At 40.7% G+C, this 22,251-nt stretch overlaps 1 protein-coding gene across 1 annotated transcript in view; it reads left to right on the top strand.

The window, feature by feature from the left end:
* The first annotated feature begins 10,954 nt into the window (after nucleotides 1-10,954).
* GTF2A1L (general transcription factor IIA subunit 1 like) overlaps nucleotides 10,955-22,251 on the top strand; it is a 37,585-nt gene continuing 26,288 nt past the window's right edge. Inside the window, exons 1-3 of the mRNA XM_043989050.1 lie at nucleotides 10,955-11,205; nucleotides 11,443-11,566; nucleotides 21,191-21,246. Of these exons, the coding sequence (XP_043844985.1) occupies nucleotides 11,080-11,205; nucleotides 11,443-11,566; nucleotides 21,191-21,246 (306 nt within the window). The 5' untranslated portion in view covers nucleotides 10,955-11,079. The remainder of the gene's footprint in view (nucleotides 11,206-11,442; nucleotides 11,567-21,190; nucleotides 21,247-22,251) is intronic.

The raw sequence follows: 22,251 nt of genomic DNA, 5'->3' as shown, positions 1-22,251 counted from the left end.
ATGATGATTTCAGAAAGGCCTTGAAAGATATATATGAACTGATATATAGTGAAGTGAGCAGAACCAAGAGAATGTTGTGCACAGTGACAACAATATTATTTGATGAAGAACTGTGAATGACATAACTATTCTTAGCAACACAATGATCCAAGACAATTCCAAAGGACTAATGATGAAGCATAGTATTCACCTCCAAAGAAAGAACTGATATTGATTGAACACAGACTGAGGCATGCTATTTTTCACCTTCTTTCATTTTTTCTTTTATTGAAATTTTTTATACAAAAATGACTAATATAGTAATGTTTTATGTAATGCACAAGTATAACCTATATTTGATTGCTTATCACCTCAGGGAAGGAGGTTGAGGAAGAGGGAGGGATAGAATTTGAACCCCAAACTTTAAATGAAAATGTTTATTTAAAAAAGAAAGAAAGTGTCTGCTATATTTAGAGTAGTCAAGGGACTCTTTGAGTTACTGAGACATAGTTATATAACTGACAGCCCCCTAGATATGGAGTCCCAGGGCCATGATTCAAGGGAAAGGGAAGGTAAAAAGAACTTATTAAATACCAACTATATGTTTAACACAGTATAAGGCACTATGGTAAGTGCTTTAAAAATATTATCTGATTTGATGTTCACAACAACCTTGGAAGGCAGATGCTATTATTATCCCCATTTTATAGTTAAAGAAACTGAGACAGAGATTAAATTCCTTTCCTAGGGTCTTATGGCTATTAGGTATCTGAGGTTGGATTTAAATTGAGGTCTTCTTGACTCCAGGATTTTTTTTGTGTTATGAACCCTATGGACCCTTTCTTAGACTTTGACTGTATAAAAGAAAAAAAAAGATGGCCACATTTATCTCTTTAATTCTTCCAGGAATTCTTGTTGGGCTTGTGTCTCATTAGCATTTTTTTTTGAAGTTTCACTTGTAGATGTTTCACATTGTTGTCTTCTTCTGAGCTTAGACCTTGGTCTTCCCTGACACTGCAGTTGCTTTTTATGGTCAAATTCTTGTTTGCTAATTTTTCCAGCCTATTTCTTGACTTTTAATTCTATGTTAATGTTGGTTTCTGCTCACCTGGGAATGGGAGGCACAGTGCTAAGCTTTAGGCTTTTTTTATACTGCTGTTTTCAGAGTTAGTTTTGGAGGTCTGAAAGTTTTCAGTGCTTTCAAGGTGGTGTGAGCTGGAGAGAGGAGTGGTTATTGTTCTCCTGGTTTGTGCTCTGGTCTTTACCCAGGAAGGCCCTCTACTCTCCTAAAGCTACAAGCATTAGTGTTCCTCTTAACCTTGGAACTGTGATCAGGGCCTCTGCTCCCTTGTAACTGACTATGAGTACTGTAAAATTTTAGCTAGCTAGCTGGCTAGCCGTCTGTGGGGCTATGGGCTATTAGCTGCCTAAGCCAGTCTGTAAGGGCCGTTTAAAAAAATCCCCTAACTGCTTCTCCCAGACTGATAAGAAAAAGCCTCTTTCCAGTTAAACAAATACCAGGGTTTATTGATATGGAACAAACTTAGAAATAAATACAAAGAAAACCAAGAAATATATGACCTGTGAACTTGACCCCAACAGACTCTCTACGGTCGCTTTCCTTGCACTCACTGCCGCTCCCCTCTTAGCTGAAAGCCACCCTCATTCAACTCACTGGAAACCCCTTCTTCTTTTCTCATCAGCAGCCTCTTTCTTTCTCAGCTCCCCTTTAACTGTTGCCCTTTCCTTCTCCACTCCCCGTCTCCCTGTGTCTCCTTTTTCAGACCCCGCTTCACTGTCAGCTGCCCCCTTGTCTCTGTAACATCCCCCTCTGCTCTATGTCCTTACTACCTCCCCCTGGTTCCCTCACTTTCACTGTCTTTGGTTGCTCCATTTACGGTTGCTCCCTCTCTCATCTCCTCCCCCACTAACCGAAAGCCGCTGACCCTCGTGGCTTGAGTTTCCGAATAAAAAACCCTTTCTTTCACAGGAAATTCGGGCTAACCACCCATGTGCTCCAAGCTAATTTGTTGGCACCCCCAGGGCCATGCTTAAGGCTGGCTGGCACATGGAGTTTTCCTGCAAACCCCCTGCCTGGCTGGGTGGAGGGACCCCGGTGTGAGGTTTTCCATGCTTATCCCTGCTGGGCAGAGGAACCCAGGGCATATCCCTGCTGAGCAGGGCATGGCTCATGAGGCTTGCTTGCCCGGCAGAGGGACCTGTTGGAGGCACCCAAGGCTAATTTTAGCCTCTTACAGTACTCTTCTTTGTCCTGGAACTTTGACCCTGAACTGAACATGGCAATAGAGTTGCCAATCAGCTGCAGTCAGTGACAGCAAAGGGTCTACTCTAATCTCTTTCTGACCAATTGTCCTTTCTCCTTATTTTATTGTCTCTGGGTAGTGGAGTTCTGAAGCTACCTTTGCCATTCTCATGGCTGCCTCCAAGGCCCTCTGCTGGTGCTGCCATTGAGAGCTCCTGGCTAGCCCCTACCTTTGTGTCACAGCCCTCTTCTACCAATCTCCTAAGTTGTCTTAGTCTGGAGAAATGTTTCACTCTAACCTTTCTCACTCTGACTCAGCTCTGCCACTCTAAAATTTGATTTGAGGATTTATTTATTTTTAAATTTTTTTATTTTTGGTGAGGCTATTGGGGTTAAGTGACTTGCCCAGGGTCACGCAGCTGGTAAATGTCAAGTGTCTGAGGCCAGATTTGAACTCAGGTACTCCTGACTCCTGAGCCGGTGCTCTATCCACTGTGCCACCTAGCTGCCCCTTTAGGAGTTATTTTAAAGTTATTTTTAGAGGGGGAATATTGGGAGAGTTCAGCTGGGTTGCTGCCCTTAATCTACCATCTTGGCTCTGCCTAACTATGGCACAGAAGAAAGGATATTTGTTCTCTAGTGACTTCATTCTCTATATAATGGTTTAAAATTTTACTTCTAAATGAGTAAGTCAGTGATCAGAAACTTTTTGTGCTATCCTCTCAAAGCTAATGTGTTGTATAGTAGGTATTGGTCTTGGAGTCAGAAAACCTGGATTTAAGTTCTGACTTTTACATTTAACAACGATGTGAATTTGGAGAAGTCATGCAATAAATTCTCTGATCTTCATCTTACTCATCTGTATACTGGGGATAATAATATCTGTTCTTTGTCCCTCTGAAATCTTTTGTGTACAGAGTTCATTGCAAATCATAAAGAGTTCTAGAAATGGGAGTCATTATTACTGTCATTTCATACATTCCCTCTTTTCCAAAAGTGGTACACAAATTATACAAATCATATCTTGTCTGGGTCTCTGTGTCAGTGTGAAGAACTCCTTTGTGTGGATACTCTCTCTACCAGTGCAGATCCCAATGGCTGCTCTATAATGAAATCTTGGAGAGTTATGTGAGGGCACATAGAGGTTAAAGGATTTGTCCACTTAGCATGTGTCAACAGAAAGACTTGAAGACAGGTCTTCCTGACTTTAGTCACCCAACTATCAGTTAACTAGCTCCAGTCAGTCAACTGGCATTTATTAAGTGCCTACTTTGTTCCAGGCACTATGTTAAGTGCTACAGGTACAAAGAAAGGCAATAAACAAAAGAGGAAACTCTAAACCAGTCTCTGCTCTCAAGGAGTTCACTTTCTAATCTCAGAGAACTTTGAAACTTTTTTGGAAATATCGGAACAAATATACAATATTATTTCCTTTAAGCTCACTTATCTTGCATTGGGAAGGAGAATTTCAGAAATACTACATGAGGGCTACTCTATGAAATTATTCAGCATCATGTGAGAGTTTATGGAAATCCTGCCTTGTATTTGGAAGAGCAAAACTATTAGCAGTTTTTCTGCCCTGAGTAGGGCATTTGGATTGTAATTGGACTCAGCTGCAAAATATTATTCTTTCCTAATGGGAGATAAGCGTCAGAAGAAGGGTATAACATATAATCAGGTTAACCCAGATTTTGGGTATAAGAGAATGCCCTATCCTGGAGGCATTCCCCTTTTTGTGACAAGGCAAGGCTAACTTTTTCTATCACTAACCTCAGTGTTCAGAGTTATTGAGGAGAGGTGTATGAAGATGTATGTGTGCCTCACAGGCTATCCCTTAGAGTTAATCTTTGATGTTTCCTCCATAATCCCCACATTTATTTGTTGTTGTTCACTCATCCTCTCCAACTCTGCGACCCCCTTTGGGATTTTCTTGGCAAAGGATACTGGAGTGGTTTGCAATTTCCTTCTCCAGCTCATTTTACATATGAGGAACTAACGTAAACAGTTGTCACTCACACAGCTTGTAAGTCTCTGAGATCAAATTTGAACTCAGACCCTCTTGACTCCAGGGTCAGCACTCTATCACTGTGCCACCAAACAGCCCCAAATTCCTATATTCAGTAAATTCTGGTGATTCTTCCTTCACAGTGTCCTTTTGCTATCTCCCTTTCTCTCTCTTCTTACTACTATTACTTTGTGCCTGGATTACTGCAACAACCTTCTCACTAATATGCCTTCCTCTAGTCTCTCACCTCTTTGGTCATAGTACCAGATGACTTTTCCTAACCACATCCCTTTCAGAAAATGACCTTTTCCGAGAGGCCAATTCCTCCATGCTCACACTGGATTGCAAACTACAGCATAACAACAGATATGTCTTTGGGACGCTTCATAAGTGCCTTGATGAAGAATGCATAGTGATTCTCTACTGATAGAGGCATATGTCTTTTTAAAAAATTATTATGGGGGCAGCTAGGTGGAGCAGTGGATAAAGCACTGGCCCTGGATTCAGGACCCGAGTTCAAAGCTGACCTCAGACACTTGATACATACTAGCTGTGTGACCTTGGGCAAGTCACTTAACCATCATTGCATTGCAAAAAAAAAAAAAAAAGGAGTCCACACTTCACCATTTATTGGGTGATGACATGCTTTGATGTACTGCTAATTGTTTCAAGTGTGTCAATTCTTTTCTCTCGAACTACATTGTCAGATCCTTGAGAGTCCATACTGTATCTTATTGGCCCCTTGCATAAAGAATTAGCAAGCAGTCTATAATGACGAGCTTATTGTGAAAGTCATCACATCTTTGCAAGTCAAGTATCAATTTCCCAGTTTGAAAATTAAGGATATACCTGTTTCTAATCTGAGCTAAGGGAAGGGATAATTGAATTTATCTTGGTTCATGGTTGCTTAGATGTACCTCTAGCTTTGTCACAGGGGCTAATTCATGAGCAGTGACCATTTTGGCCTCATTTTCAGAAGTGTGCTTCTGATGCCTGGGATCAACTAGGGGATCAGTCAGCTTTGCCAATAGAGAAAAGTGATGAAAAAGGCAAGTCAGTAGCAACCTACAGGGCTGAGCCCATAGTCTTCATTCAACAAATACTGTTTATCTGTTTCTCTGGTGATTTTTGGGAGATCATGAATGAAGGACCCCCTCTTAGATATCTAAACATTCCTTGAAAGCAAATGGTCTAGAACCATGTATGATAATTACATTCTACTAGGTTACCAGAATGTAGATGGTGACTTTCTTGAAATGATTAAAGGCATATACTTCATTACTTGGCTCAGTTTGTAGCCTATGGGCAGCTAGGTGGGGCAGTGGATAGAGAACCAGGCCTTAAGTCTAGAAGACCTGAGTTCAAATCCAGCCTCAGACACTTACTAGTAGTTGTATGACCAAGGGCAAATCACTTAACCTCCAGGTCTACCTCAGTTTCCTCATCTGTAAAATGATGCTAATAACAGTGCCTACCTTGCAGGGTTGTTATGAGGACCAAATGAAATGGTACTTACTACAGTGTCTGGTAAATGACAGCTGCTTTCTTCTTTCCTGTTGGCTGGACTTAACCAGAAGCACAAATTTCTTCTGTAGTCTCTCCTGTAGTTCCTTGGAAATGAATCAACAATCTTTCATGTACTTGTGATTTCCTCCTGCTTACCCTTTCAAGATGTGTCTTAAGTGAGCTTCCCTTTCAGATGCCAATTGTTTTACATCAATTACAAACAACATAGGGATGGCATTTCTCTAGGATGCTTCATGAACAGTATTGATTGCCTTCCTCAGGCTCTCTGCAATATGCTTCTTCCCAAAGTTCCTGATACCTTTTAATTTGATTTTATGTTAGCACCATTCCTACTAGTAGTATGGGGTGGCATGTAGCTCTAAGAACTAATCCATTCCAATGAATCGTTTTGAGAATTTTTGGATTTTAGCAAGTCATTAAACAAATATTTATTTAATAGCTATTGTATTAGGCTCTTCAGGGGATACAATGAGGAATGGAATTCAGTTCCTGCCCTCGAGGAGATTACAGGGGATAAAAGAACAGGAATAGGGACTGGACTTATGATTTATTGGCATAGGAACACTGTTAAGGACAGTCTACGAATGTGGCTATATATATTCTCTGCAACTTATGATCTTAGGGACTTGCCCAGCATCACAGTAATATGTCAAAGGGAGGCACCTGAACAGAGGTCTTCCTGGATCTTAGGCCAGTCTGTCTATAACTCCAGCCTGTCACAGAGGAGGTGTGTTCACAAATATAATACAAATCAATATTTGACAAGTGCTTGGAGAGAAGCAAAGTACTATAGGAATTAGTAAAGAGAGTGTCATTTCTTAAAATGATGGATTTATTTTATTTCTTTTTCTTTTGGTGAGGCAATTGGGGTTAAGTGACTTGCCTAGGGTCACACAGCTATTAAGTGTCAAGTGTCTGAGGCCAAATTTGAACTCAGGTCCTCCTGAATCCAGGGCCTGTACTCTATCCACTATACCACCTAGCTGCCCCTGATACATTTATTTTCACTGGCAGCCTAGAATGCCTGAAATTTTCTCCCTCCTCATCACTGCCCCTGGCTTCCTCCAAAACTTCCCTTCAATCCTACCTTTTATGAGAAACCTCTCCCCATACCCCTGAAGGCTAGTATGTTCTTGTTGTTGATTATCTCCAATATATCCTGTGTCATCTTGTTTGTACATATTTATTTGCATGTCTCCACCATTAGACTGCAAGCTACTTGAGAGCAGGGACTGACTTTTGCATTTCTTTGGGTCCCCCAAATTTAGCACAGTGACTGGAATATAGTAGGTGCTTAATAAGTGCTTATTGACTGCGTTTGGATATTTTCCAGCTGTTGCCCATGCCTGGATCTCTCTCCTCTCCTCCCCCAGCCTCCTTCAAGTATCAACTTAAAGCCCTACTTTCTGCAGAAAGCCTTTATCCAGGGTTCCTTGACCTTGGTGACTTCTCTATGAGGTCACTTCCAATTTGCCTTGTATGTATCTTGTTTGTACACAGTTATTTAAAGCTGTCTCCCCCATTAGATTGTAAACGCCTTGAGAGCAGGGACAATTTTTTGCCTTTCTTTGTAGCCTCGGTACTTCGAACATTGCCAGGCACACAGTAGGCACTCAATAATTGCTGACTTGACTTGGAAGTCTGCTCCCGCGATCGTCATGATCGCCAGATCCACTGGGTGTGGGGGTGGATCCATCCATGTGATTCTCTCCCCCCTCAGCAAAGCAGGAAACCTCTGGATTTGAAGTCTGAGGAGGAAGGCCCTAGAGCACAGGGGGAAGAACAGTTGGGCTTTGCCGTCAGCGGACCTGGGTTCAAATGATGATTTGACACCTTCTATCTAGGTTAATGGATAGTATCTCCTTGACCTCAGTTTCCTCATCAATTCAAAAAAGGGAGGGCGGGTCTGGGACCAGATGGGCCTCGAAATCCTTTCCAGCTGGTAGTTCCGGAGAAGGAAACCATAGACGGGCTCCCAGCAGCCTCGCCGCTGCCTCGGGTCTCCCGGAGGGACGTGGCCCTCCGTTAACCCTTTCCATCCCGGCCTCCTTCTGCGCCCGCCCCCCCCCCCCCTTAACAATCTCCATCCTTTAGGTTACCCCTCCCATGCCTCCAGCGGCGTGACCCTCCCCCCCCTTCAGCACCGCCCCCCTCCCCCTTTAGGTAACCCGGCTGGGTCACGTTTAAGGCGGTGGCGGGGGGCGGGGCGGGCTAGCTTGGGGGCGGGGGGGGGGGAGGGCTTCGGCGGCTGCGCGGGAGGGAGGGGCGGGCGCCGGGCGTTATAGATGGGAGCCGCCCGCAGGGCGCGGCGGGGCTTCGAGGGGAGCTGCGGTTATGGCCTACGCTAACCCCGTGGTAAGGTTGGGTCTAAGGCCGCGGGTCCGCCCTCCTCTTCCTCCCGGGTTGTTCCTTCCTGCTCCTCCTCTTCTTTCTCCTACGGACCCTCGACGCCCCAGCCCTCCCTTCCTCCCCTCCCCCCCTCAGGCCCCCCTCCGCGTTCAAAACTAACGGCGAGGACTGCCCCTGCCCCTCTCGTCCCCTCGCCGGGGTCCGACGGGGCGACCCCTACTCCCCTCGGGGTCAGGGGCTGAGGCTCCCACGCATCTCCTTTGCTGGGGACACCTGCCCTGGCTGGCCCTCATCCTCGTCCGCGGGCGTGGGCCTGGGCCCTGGGCCCAGTTACGGGGGGCTTCCCTCCGCCCAGGCCCTCCTGAGTTTGCGCTCTAAGCCACATTTCGCCCAGTGGAAGATGGACTCAGTGGGTTGTAGAGCTGGATGGAAGAGGGCTTTTTATTCCAACCCCCACATTTAACAGATGAAGAAACTGAGTCATTCCCCCTACTTGTCCAAAGTCACACGGTTATCTCGAGGCACTTGATCCCGAGAGCAGGGGCACGGCGGACCTGGGGGGTGGGGGAGGGTGGGGGGATTTTGTTGCAAGGCATATTTTGTCTTGATGTCAGGTAAGATTTGGATGTACTGCCTTGGAAAGTCCCAAGAGAGGTAATGGGTTCCCCATCACTGGAGCCATTCAAGCCATTCATAATTGTATAGCATCATAATTTTGGAGTTGCAAGGGACTCCCCCAGAGGTCACCCAGCCCAACCTCTTCGTTTTAGACAGGAAAATGGTGCAGAAATTAGGTGTTAGCCGAGGTCACACCAATTATAAGTGGCTGAGCTGGGATTTGAATTCAGTTTCTCGGGTTACAAATTCATTCCTGATTCACTTCCCATCAAGAAGCATAAGAGATTCCTGTTTAGGCATTTGTTAAGACTAGGTGATCTTTGAACCCTTTTCCACCTCTGAGATTCAATGAATTTTGGGATACTTGAGAGTAATTACTCTTTCGGTGATGAAGGTGTTACTAAGGTATTGACTGGCAGGATTGGGAAGAATGGCCTTTGGAACCAAAATGTAACCCCTTCCATCTCTACGTATAGCTAGAGTAGTGCCGTGATTTTTGCATTCTTGGTTTGAACATCTTGGGGTCTTGGTGTTCTCCCCTCCGTTTTTGTTGGAATGTGGCTATTTAGTCACATTGCTTTTTTTTTTTACACCCCCTTTTCCCCCAACTCCAGGTGTGTGGTTGGTTTGTATTTAATATATGTGCATAGGGGCATTTGAATAAATAATGAATGGGGTATAATAAGAGCTAGAATTTATATAGATCTTTAAGATTAGCAAAGCAGTTTTAAAGTATTTCGTTTGATCCTCACAACAATCCTGAGAGATAGGTGGTATTATTATACCCATTTTGTACATGAAGAAACTTAGGCAGACAGTTAAGCCACTTGCCCAGTAGCCACGTAGTCCAACTCCTTCATTTTTCAGATGAGGCAGGTTGAGTGACTTGTCCACGGTCACACAAATTGGTAATTGTCAGAGATAGGATTTAAACCCAGGCCCAGAACTCAATAACTCTTTCCACACCACTTGGTTTACGAATAATGTTGAGTTTATTTAAAGAGAAATGAGTTGTTAAAGCAGTTTAAGTTGTTAAGGTTTAAAGAATAATGAATTGTTAAATCATATTTCCATGTGTTTTTCAAGTAAGGCTCACATTTATTGTAATTTGTTTTAAGTGCTTATGGACGGAAATATAAATATACCATCTCTTCTGCTTTTTTAAAAGTTAATTCTAGCAGGATATTTTTTTTCTGGGAGGGAAATAGTCATCAGCAGATTTTGTTCTCTCCTAGGTCTGGTTCTAATAAAGATATTGGATAGTGAAGTCAATATAAATTTTTTCTTTAGTCCCAGAAGAGGGACTTTGTTCAGCAACTGTTCTGAATTAGGCCAGAATTATATTCTAGCTGATTATTTCTAGCCACTATTGCTACAGACCCCTTGGGAGGAATTTGAAGGTATTTTGGTCCTAAGGGCCAGTCTCCCTGATCTTAAATGTAATCAATCTAGATGGGTCTAACTAGGAAGCCTGTATCTGCTTTGTTTTCCATTTTAGTAAATTTTTCTTGAGAGGATTGATGGTTGTGTCCATAGTCCTGTATAAGGAAGGGGCTTTGAAAACCTTAAAACACTATATAACCTTATAACACTATATAAATGTCATTGCCATTTTAGTCTACCTTGACAATAGTTCAGAATTTTGGATCACACATGTGCTTTGGTATAGGAGCCTAACCAGGTTATTAACCTTTAATAGGTGTTTGTTTTGCCTTTTTATCTTGTATATGATAAAAATCAAATAGTGGGAATGGTATAGTTGTGTCTTTTTTTGTTTGTTTTTGGTTTTTGGTGAGGCAATTGGGGTTAAGTGACTTGCCCAGGATCACACAGCTAGTAAGTGTTAAGTGTCTGAGGCCAGATTTGAACTCAGGTACTCCTGACTCCAGGGCCAGTACTCTATCCACTGCGGCACCTAGCTGCCCCAGTTGTGTCTTATAAAAGTTAAAAAAAAATCTATTGGTCTTTTCGAGAAGTGAGTCATTGGAAAACAGGTTTATTTCTAGCTCGTTTAAAATTCATTCCTATTTTGTAGGAATAGGGAGGTTGAACATTTGGCACAGATGCTGATGGCAACAATAACAGTACAACTTCATGGGATTATTTTTCCATGCCTCAGTGAAGTCTTCCAGCTCAGCCTCGCCGATAGCTGCATGACTGTAGGTCTCTCTTGAGGCAGGAACAATTTGTGTCAGGCTGATAGTATTGTTTAGGGTGAGGAGGGAGCTTAGTACAAACCATTTTTGTGGGCCGCTTTTTCTCATATTTAAATGATGAGATGGGCTGAAGTTGTGTGTACTTTATCAAGACTAAATACATTTAAACCCGAGAATTAAAAATGCTAACAATTATTTTTATTCAGCCCAAGCTCTACAGATCTGTCATTGAAGATGTGATTGAAGGGGTCCGTGAGCTATTTACAGAAGAAGGGATAGAGGAGCAAGTCCTGAAAGACTTAAAGCAGGTTTGTAGCAGATGGGGGGGGGGGAAGGTTTTTCCCACCTAGTGTCTTAGTCTAGAAAATTGATAATGAACTCAGTGCTCTGCATTGTAATTATTGTTTCTTATTTAACATTACTGCTTAGATAGAGCTATTCGTTTTGCTAACACTTGACAAAATATATTTAAAAAGCTAATTTTCAGTTGAAACAGATATCGCAGTTCTTATTTTTTAAAAGAGAATTTTTTTCTCCTCTCAAAGCTGTGGGAGACGAAGGTGATGCAGTCTAAGGCAACAGAAGGTTTCTTCAGAAATAGCCACCCGGGCCCTCTCTTCACTCTGCAGTTGCCACATAATTTGCACCAAACAATACAGACTTCAACAGGTTGGATATAGTTTGTGAAGCGGCATTGGGATTCAGGGTTCCATTTTTCTATAGATTAAGAAAAGTACTACCTGTCACCAGGGAGTATTTACACATTCAAGATACAAGTCATTCTCAAATGGACACAGAAGAAATTCTTACTCTCTGCTAAGAAACCCCTAATGTCTAATTGTAAATGGATACTAACCCCTGACCAAAAGAATCATGAGGTTAAAAAAAAGATCTTGTAACAAATCCACAAAACTATTACTTGTAGACCCCAAAAGGTCAAATTGCACAGTCTGGACCTGTGGGAAATAGCATCCATATCAAGGAGGGTGACTTGGGTTTGGTCAAAGAGTAATCTAGCCTAGGAAATCATTGCTGTCAAGCTGTTTAAGGAAAGGGGTGTGTGTGTGTGTGTGTGTGTGTGTGTGTGTGTGTGTGTGTGTGTGTGTGTGTGTGTGAGATGCATGTCTATATATATATACATATGTATATATTTGTATGCATATATAAACACATGGCACATAATTACAGATAGATAAAAAACATTTATTAAGCACTTATTGTGTCAGGTCCTGTGGTAAGTGCTGAGAATATGAATACAAGCAAAAAAGAGAATAAATGCTCAATCTACTTAGAGTATCACTATTTATATACATAGATTGGAAGCAAAACAGGGAGTTAATGAAAATATGGAGAAAAGTCAGGCTATTTATTTGTTTTAGATTCATAAAACAATTACTAGAAATTGGCCACATGAAATTTTAGCTTTATCCTGAACCTCTGCTGCTCAGGAAATGTTTCTCCATAATTATAGTGTAGCTATTTAAATAATGTTGACTAGCAGATAAAAGATAAAAATTGATATTGTTGTTCTGACTCTGGTTTTATTTAGTCTTACTTGGCTTTATTTTTTTCCTTCACAGAACTTTTTTGTTTCTCTCAGCATATACATAGACAAGTTTTACTAAAATCGATTCAAAGGAAGAAAGCTAGAATAGATGAGTATTTGAAAAAAAAAGTAGATAATTAGGAATTAGGTGGTCAAGAGATACTATAGTATCCTTATTACTCAAATACTTTAGTGCAGACATTCATAACCTGGGGTTCACAGACCCCATTTATTAATAGATTTCAGGGGGTCTCTGAACTTGGATAGGAAAAATAATTTCATCTTTATTTTCATTAACTTCTAATTGAAATTAAACTTTTCCATCATTTGCCATAGTAATTGCTTTTTATCTCACATCATGTAGATATCTTTCCCCACTATTTCATCCTTCACCTTGTCTCATATGAGGTGATCTTCCTTATTTCTGCATGCACTCTTAATCCCTAATCTTGTCACCTCCAGAAGATTGCTTCCCCCCCCCCCATCATTCTTACTCTCTCCTTAATTTTTAGTCTCTCCCTATGTACTGGTTGCTCCCCTGCTGTGTATAATGTCTCCCTCATCCATAAACAACTCTCATTTGATCCAACCATTCCCACTGACTGTCATCTTAGATCTCTTCTTCCTTTCATGGCTTAACTCCTTGAGAAAGCCATCTACAATTAGTGCCTCTACTTTGCATTCTGGCTTCTAACATCATTCAACTGAAAGTACTTTTCCCAAAATTACCAATGATCTCCTAATTGCCAAATTTAATGACTTTTTTTTTGTGTGTGTGTGAGGCAATTGGGGTTAAGTGACTTGCCCAGGGTCACACAGCTAGTAAGTGTCAAGTGTCTGAGACCTGATTTGAACTTGGGACCTCCTGACTCCAAGACAGGTGCTCTATCCACTGCCCCATCTAGCTGCCCTGAATTTAATGACTTTTTATCCAGTCCTCATTCTTTGAAATCATCTGCAACCTTTGACACTTGATCACACTCTCCTGGTTATTCTCACCTCTATCTAGGTTTTCATGACCCTGTTCGCTCCTGGTTTTCCTCCTACTTGTCCAGTAAAATGAACTGAGGTTAGGCCAGATGTCATCTAGGTCATGTCCACTAATCCTCAGTATCTCTCCCAAGGTACTGTCTTAGAAGTCTTCTCTTTCCTTCTGCTTGTGGAATCTCATCAGCTTCTGTGGATTTAATGATCTCTGTGAAGATGATTAGGTCTATGTATTTCTCCTCACCTTCACAGACGAATCGCCTGTTTGACACGTTGAACTAGATTTATGTAAGACATCTAAAGCTCAACATGTCTAAAATGGAACATATCTCCACTCTTCTCTTCCAGACCTTCCTATTAGTGTTCAGGGTACTGTTCCCCTGTCTGTTGCCAGACTTGCAACCTTCGCATTATCTTTAACTTCTCATTCTTAGTCATCTTGCGTATCTAATTCGTTGCCACATCTGGTTTCTACCTTCCTGGTATCTTTCATGTGTGTCCCCTTCTCTCCATGCACACAGCTGCCTCTCTCGGTTAAGTCCTCATTGCTAACCATAGCAGTAGCCTGCTGGTAGGTCTGCTTGCCTCAAGTCTTTGTCCATCCTAGACCATCTTCCATGCAGTCACATTAATGTGTCAGTCTGACCATATTACCCTCTTCCATCTTACTCGATGAACTCTTCATGGACAACTATAAATTCTCTCATTGGCTTTTAAAGCTGTTCACGGCCTGATCCTTCCCTGTCATTCCAGTCTTCTTACGTTTCAATCCCCTCCCCACGCTTTGCAGTCTAGCAACACTGCTCTTGCTGTTCCTCACACGTGGCACTCTGTCTCCCAATTTTGTGCATTTCATTGGCCATCTCCCAGGAAAAATCTCTCTCCTGGCTTCCTTCAAGACTTACCTTAAGTCCTACCTTGTGCACGAGGGTTAGTTCCCCTGGCTGCTAGCACTTTCCCTACATTGATCATCTGTTGTCTCCCATTTGATTGTGAGTTCCATGAGAGCATGGACTGTCTTTTGTCTTTGGGTTCCACAGTGCCTGGCATATAGTAGGTGCTTAATAAATGCTTCTTATTGATGATTTTGAATGCTGGCAATGAAGCATTATTCTGTGGAATCCATAGTCAGTCACCTGACTGACAAAAGGGATCCATCATGCACAAAAACTCCCTGCTTTAGTGGATCTATGACTTCCTTGATATGGCAAGAGCATCTGGATGACACAGCCTCATTATAGGGAATGTCCTGATTTGGACTCTGTGCTAGACATACCCCATGATGTTGGCATATCCTTCTCGGCAAATTGGTTGCCCAGTTCTTTGTTCTACTCAATATTTCTAATCAGAGAACTTTTTAAACATTGTTATTTCCATTCTTTCAGATTTCAAGGACTCTTGCATGATTTTAAATGAAAAAGTTTTTATTGATCTTTTATTTTTACATTGTCTATTTTTCCTTGTATTCTTGTCCTCTCCCCTCTCCCAGAAAACTGTCCCATATAAAAAGAATTTTGAATCTTGTATGATTTTGATATATGTGTGGGAGACATCTGGTTGGAAGAAAACCTTTAAGGCAAAACTTTGCTACCAAATAAAATGCTTTTTTTTCATAGTCAAATCATAGAGAGACCTCGTATTTTCTACTCCTTTCTATCAATTGTGTGCCTTGTTATACCTTCATCAAGGATGATATATATATATATGTATATATATGTATATATATGTGTATATATGTGTATATATATATATGAGAGAGACTGACTTTTCTCTATGAATATCTTTATGAAAAGGGATAGGAACTCTCTGGGCTGGTAGTTATTAATATTCTTTTGGTATACTACTTTGGGTGTTGATAAAAGCTTGATTTTTTTCTAAGCCTTTGGTGTCCTCCCTTCTTCCTGATGCCTTGAGAACCAATCCCTCTGGGTATTCAGAATTGTGTTTTTTTTTCCTGTGGGGCTGTGTCTGCAAAGGCTTGGCCTAGACAAGCAGTTCTTCCTACTTTGTGCCTTTTCTGCTTCCTGATCTGCCATGCTTGAGACAGTCATATTTAATTTTTTGGTCTGTTTTCCTATCAGTATTTTCATTGTATTATTGTAAATGAATATAACCTGTGGACTGGCTTGGGTCAAAATGGGGGAAAAATGAAAGGAGACATTTTGTGCATTGTGCGTTAGCACTATTTTCTGGCATAGGATGAAAAGATTTGAAGGATCATGGGTAAACATACCTACAACTGAGCCTTTGGTGTAGGGAATACCCAGATGAGAGAATTCCTTTCACCTTCTCTATGACTTATGTTGCTTAGATCATTTCCTTCCTTTAGATGTTATCCAAAGTCCTGAGAGGATAAGGGACTTGCTCAGGGCCACACAGAAAGTATATGTCAGAGATGGGACTTCAACCCAGGTCTTTCTGGCTTCAAAGCTAGCACTCTGTCTATGCTATGCTACTTCTCTGTGTTGTTAGTGATAGGGGAGGTAAATGTAGAAGTGGTGGAGGACTAAATCTGGGCACCTTGATAGGGATGAAGCCTTTGTTTGGGATTCTGACTATGGGGGCAGCGTAGGGCAGTAGGTACTAATAGTGTTGAATTTGGAGTTAGAGGACTTATCTTTGCATCCTTACTCTGCCATTTTACCTGTGTCGTTTTGATTCAGTCACTTGGTTTCTCTAGGTCGTTTTCCTCCTGTACAAGGAGATGGTTGGGTCAGATGAATGATCCTTAAGGTTTATTTCTTCTTTTTTCTGCTAAAAATCTGTCTCCTTGATAGATAGGAGCATTCCCATTGATTGAATACTGGCATTTGGGGGATTATTTGCTTTTGTTAGGCCCTGTTGTGTGTCTGAGCCACCTAGGTTTCTGAAGGGAATCAGGCAGACTTGCAGCAGTCATTTAGATTTGGGGGAAATGGAAACAGTGGAAAGTTGACTTTGGACCCTGGAGGTTGAAAGTTTTGCCTTGGTACTTCTCTGTAGGGGTCTGCCTATTTCTTTTCCCCTCTTCTTCCATGCCCAGAGTGGGCAGCCATAGAAGTGGCAGAGCCTCCCATCCTGAGACATGGAAGCAGCTGGGGGCAATAGTGTAGTGATAAGAACGATGGGACCCAGCAATGGACAAATATTGGTGGGACATGAGCCTCGGAGGTGGCACATATGAAGAAGAGAACACCATTATGTGGGTGTGACAGCACAGGATAGGTTGGTGGACTGTTTGGAATTTTTGTGCCCAACCCCCTGGAAGAGGAAGGGGGGATTTTGAATGGGACTGAGTTCTTGGACCTGTCTTCCTGAGGATGAGGTGGAATCCCATGGTTTTTACTATTCCTATGAGCTTTTGGCCTGTGCTGACCCAGTGAGTAGAGACTTGACTTCCAGTTGCTCACAGATGCTTTTCCTATACAGGTAGGATTAAGCTATGAGACTTGAGTATTGTTGGGTGCTTCAAGAAAGCTGGGACTTATAAGAGGGAAAAGAAGAAATGTCTTCACTGTTCTGTGGTAGATAGGGTTACTGTAGATTCTTTGTTTTACGTTCTTTCTGTGGGATGAAACAAATGCTGATCTATTATCTGAAAAGCTGGGTGCTTGCATGGGAGCTGAGGGCACTTTCCCCTTCATCCATAAATACTGAGAAACGAACTATGGTCTGAGCTTCCCTGGGAAGATTTGGATGGGAACAAAGTAAGCCAGACTTGATCTGTTTAGACCTAGAGCTTATAAGTCAGTACTTCTTATTAACTAGTTGTGCCTTTTATTATCCAAGTTAGTAATTTTGCCAAATGGAAGCATTTTTGTTCTGTTGTAAATTCCTGGAAGTAATTCCATTTGAACTTTATCTGTCTATCATCCCACCCCCCCATTTCCCTTTTTAATTTAAAACATTAGCTTGTGAAACAGTTTTTAGCTTTTATTTACTTTTTGAAGAATTTTAACCCCGAGGAAAAGGGGAAGTACACCTTTCCCATCTTCTTAACCCTCTTTTATCTAGAAGTCACGTTTTAGAACACTTCTACAACTCTCTATTCTTCTGAGTAGAAATTGCAATACTCCAGTTTTGCCACAAGATGGTGATATTTCCAGTGATTAAGATCTGGGGAATAAAATGGAGTCCTGCAACTAGCACAAATATTACTAGTCCTCATTCAATTTTCTGTTTGGATTCTAGCCTCCAGATGTTAGAATAATAGAAATAATTACATTTAAGACAAGGAGATTTTCCTCCTCTTCTCCATTTTTAATGAAGTAGTTCAAGGCAAAGAAACAATTTAGACTGTTTTTGTAGAGTGCAAATTTAGTCTTGTTTTTATACCTTTTTATCTTCAGCCCTCTTACAAGTGAGGCTCCTAAGTAAATAGTCTTGTAAATCTGAGATGCCTCTTAATTACAGTACCCCATCTTTCTGAGAGGTCTGATTTTTCTTCTTTGTCTTCTTTTCAAAGCCTTGATTATACTAGGATTTGTAAAGAATTTCCCCAGATGAAATTATGCCCTCCCAGTGGCTCCTTACTACCTTAGGTGTCAAGCTCAAATTGAATTTACAGAAGAAAAAAATAAATTGCTTTTCTATGAGAGGAAAGGGTCTTCTTCTAATGTCTCCACTTAAAAAAAAAACAGTCCACTATTCTTTAAACACAGATTAATGACTAGGTCAGTGGAACTGTCATAAAGCTACCTTTCTTCCCTGTCTCAGAATTTAAAAATTTTGGCTGAATGTCTTGACAAAAGATAGATGAACCTGTTTAGATCATCAGGATCACTTGGTGGGTTCTGTCACTTTCTGAATCAGTAATTTTGAATCCCAGATCTTTATTTTATTTAAAAAAAATTTTTTTTTTTGGCAGGGCAGTGAGGATTAAGTGATTTGCCCAGGGTCACACAGCTAGTAAGTGTCAAGTGTCTGAAGTCAAATTTGAACTCAGGTCCTCCTGAATCCAGGGCTGGTGCTTTATTCACTATGCCACCTAGCTGTCCCCATCCCAGTTCTTTATTGCCTTGCTAAGATACCTTTAGCTCTAAACACTTGTTTGATTCTGTGTTTCCCTTCTCTTCTGCCAACTTGCCTAAATGTGTCTTTATATAAGGGAAAAGGGAAAATGGAAAATTGAGAAGTGTTGTCAAAATAACACAAATAATAAGCACTACCAAAAACTAGGCCCTCCAGATTATGGAACATCCAATTTCTTCTTGACCTCCATATGTGGTTGCTTCTCCAGTTTTTTACCTTTTAGGAATTGCTTCTCTTGGTAATTGGCTTCATGTCAGCATGAGATGGTCAAAACCCAGTGACCCACAGGATCACAGCATGTTAGCTCATCTGATACAACCCCTTTTTATTACAGCTGAGAAGATGGAGGCCTAGAGAGGGCTATGTAACCCCTCCCATTTCACATAAGAAGTTTGAGGGACTCAGATTTTCCAAGTCTATTATTCTTTTTAACATACTGTGTACATCTTATTCCAGTTCAGAAAGAAAATGTGCTGTGATCCTTCTTAAGCTATCTTATAAAATAATTAAAGAAGCAGTGCTTCTACAATATGAAATTGATCCACATTTTAAGTAAAAATTTTAAAAACTTCTGTAGAAGTCCACACATAATGGAGGTCAGGCCCATTGTGTTCTAACACTTAACTTTAATATGTTCCACACAACTCATTTCACTGACTTCTGGGATAAATTTGGTGTCAAAATTAAATAGCAAGCTCTATAGGCTTTGAGAAACTGCATTGTAAAACCAAACTATTAATTAGCTAAATGCTCTTATTTCGTGGCATGAAAACTTTTATTAACAGAATTATCTTGGCTCCTTTAAATGTACGTCTTTCAGGATTCCTTGGACGCTATCTAAGATGGAAAGATGTTTCCCTCAGGAAACTTGATTATATCAGTTCTTGAAACTGGTATAATCAGATTTTGCTTTCCTGTCAAGCAGTGACTTTAGTTATACTGCTCAAATTGTGGTCACTTCTAGTAATTAAGACTGATGTCATTGTGATCCTTCATTCCAGTTCTGACACTTGAATGTTTCTAATGCAATGCTCCTTAATGGCAAAACTGGAGATGAACTAAGGGTAAAAATAGCTTTATGTTTTATTAACCCATCAGTCTTTGCTATTTCACTTGTATGTGTATGGTTTTTTGTTTTTTGTTTTTTGTTTTTTTAGTGAGGCAATTGGGTTTAAGTGACTTGCCCAGGGTCACACAGCTAGTAAGTGTTAAGTGTCTGAGCCCGGATTTGAACTCAGGTACTCCTGACTCCAGGGCTGGTGCTCTATCCACTGTACCATCTAGCTGCCCCTGCCCCATGGTTTTTTAAAAATTAAAATAATTGAGGTGGAATCTGCTAATAATAGCTCTCTTGCTCTTTTTTTTTTTTTTTTTGGTGGGGCAATGAGGGTTAAGTGACCTGTCCAGGGTCACACAGCTAGTAAGTGTCAAGTGTCTGAGGTCAGATTTGAACTTAGGTCTTCCTAAATCTAGGGCCAGTGCTTTATCCACTGTACCACCTAGCTGCCCCCACTAATGATCTCTTGAGAGTTTGTGTTCATGAAGAAATGTCTTTTGTAGATAATTTATTCAGAAAACGGGTATTTCCAGTGTTTTTTTTGAATATTTGTTTGAGATGAAAAAGAAAACCACATTTATAGAGTGCTTTCAAGAGCTTAACATGTACAAAGTGCTTTAGGTATATTTTCACTGAACCTTGAGAGGTGGGTACTACAGCTATTTACCTCCATCTTATAGGTGAGAAAATGAGGTTAAGTGACTTGCTTCTCATGGTCATACTGGTACTAAATTTTGGAGGTATATTTCAAATATAGGTGTCTTTAAAAAAATAAGTTTTGCCATAGTTTCTTCTACTTTCTTCTCCCTCCTAAAAAACCATCATCCCATACCACAAATAATATTTTAAAGACAAAAAAGAAAACAAATCAGCATAACTGATCAATTTATCAAGAGTCTTAAAGTATGTGCAATGTACAACACTTGTTGACTTCCCATCTTTGCCAAGGGACCTATGTAAATGTTAGCTATTCTTGTTATTATTAATTACCAGAAAGAGAGATGAGTTAGACATAGTGAGAACAAGGGATAACAGAACAGTTCAAGTGTTGCCCATGCTGTTCGTGAAATATTAAAAGACCTAGAAGAAGGCTTCGAGGACTCTCGGTAGATCATCTGAGGATTTGTGGAGGACGTGGGTTAGACTCACATAGGTTATGAAAGCAGAGGCGGGTTATGTTCTTTGTTTGTATAGATATCTACTTTAGCACCCTGATTATTTGAGAGACCTTCCCTTCCCCACCCCCAGGGTATTCTTTTCTTCTCTTTCCATTCTTTTCTTAACATCATCAAGAATTGGTTCCAGACCTTATTTAATTGGACTCCCTATTGCTGCTCAGAATTCCTGAACTAAAAGCAGCCCACCAATCTCAACCTCTCTGGGAGCAGGTACTACAGGCAAACACACAGCATAAATATTTCTGAAGGACAGCATTATCTGAAAAACTGAGAGGTTTTTTTCCTTTCTAGATGTTAAAAAGATTTCATTGCAAAACTTTTATCTGAATTTGTTTCGAAAGAGGAAATATAGTTTAAGATAAAAATTCCTCTTGGTAGCAGGCAGTTTTTGTTTATGTTGCTTGAGGAGGTGAATAATGATGTAGTAATCCCACAATAGGAAACTGTAATTAGTAATTTTGTTAAATATTTCAGTTTTACTAACATTTGGTAATATTCATTTTGTTTCTATGCAGCATCTTTAGTTATCCCTGCTGGGAGAACTATTCCAAATTTCACTACTACAGAACTGGTATGTAAGTGTGTACTCCCTGAATACTTCGTGAATGTGGATAGAGAATTTATTCATATCTTTGAATATTTCTGTGTTCCTGTCAGTACTTAAAATGGTTTTTACTTTGTTCTTTTTTTTTCCCCCCAAGTTCAGTTTTAAGGGATACGATGATACTGAAGCTGGGTAGAAAGGAATATGAGTGCCATAATATAGGTGCTAAACAACACTAGGAGTATTTGGTAACTTTGGTTGGCATTTTTGCTGACTTCTCCAGTGTTCCTCCCAAGTATTTAGCATGTGCCAAGCTTGAAACTACTAGGGCACAGGGCACGGGTGTCCCGGAGCTATTATATGTCAGTTGAAAAACTGGAATAACAATAGCATGAGTGTCTGGTACTGTTGATGGTGCAATTGATAAGCCCTAAATAAGTTTTTAAGTTTGAGACTTTTTTTTAGTAAAACTATGCATATGTTTAACAATTTCTTTTTTCTTCTTTTTGGATTTAAATAGAATCTTCTTGCTATAGTTTTATAGCTTTATTAAATAGAGCTTAGAAGACCCACATTTTTTTCCCCTATAAAACAAGAATTTGGAACAGATGATAAAAAAATCACAATCCATGAAGAAAATTGAATGGTTTGTCAATGAGGTTAGAGATACTAGAACCGGTTCTCCCCGGGCTTATTTTTATAGATCCATCTTGCATAACTCAAATACTCTTGATTTGTGGGCTACCATTTGAAGGACAAAAGTTCCTATAGAGCAGGCACTTAATTCCTACTTATTTCAGTACCACGAAGTTACATTATTTTTCACAGGTGAATACTTCCTTACCAATACAAATGAATTTCCATCCTTGCCATAAAAGATAGTCCTATGAGCAGAGGCAAAAAAAATTCATGTCCTAGTGGCAAGCCTTCTATTCAGCCTCTTCCATATAGAGCTAGCTAGGACCTTGTGTAACAGATGTGCAGGTCATTCCCATGCCTGTCCTTGAAGCCTTTTTGGCTTGATAGGATCTG

The sequence above is a fragment of the Dromiciops gliroides genome, chromosome 2 (genome assembly GCF_019393635.1).
Source record: "Dromiciops gliroides isolate mDroGli1 chromosome 2, mDroGli1.pri, whole genome shotgun sequence".
Lineage (NCBI taxonomy): Eukaryota > Metazoa > Chordata > Mammalia > Microbiotheria > Microbiotheriidae > Dromiciops > Dromiciops gliroides.
Note: the sequence above shows the minus strand (reverse complement) of the source record. Positions and strands in the feature narration are given on the sequence as shown.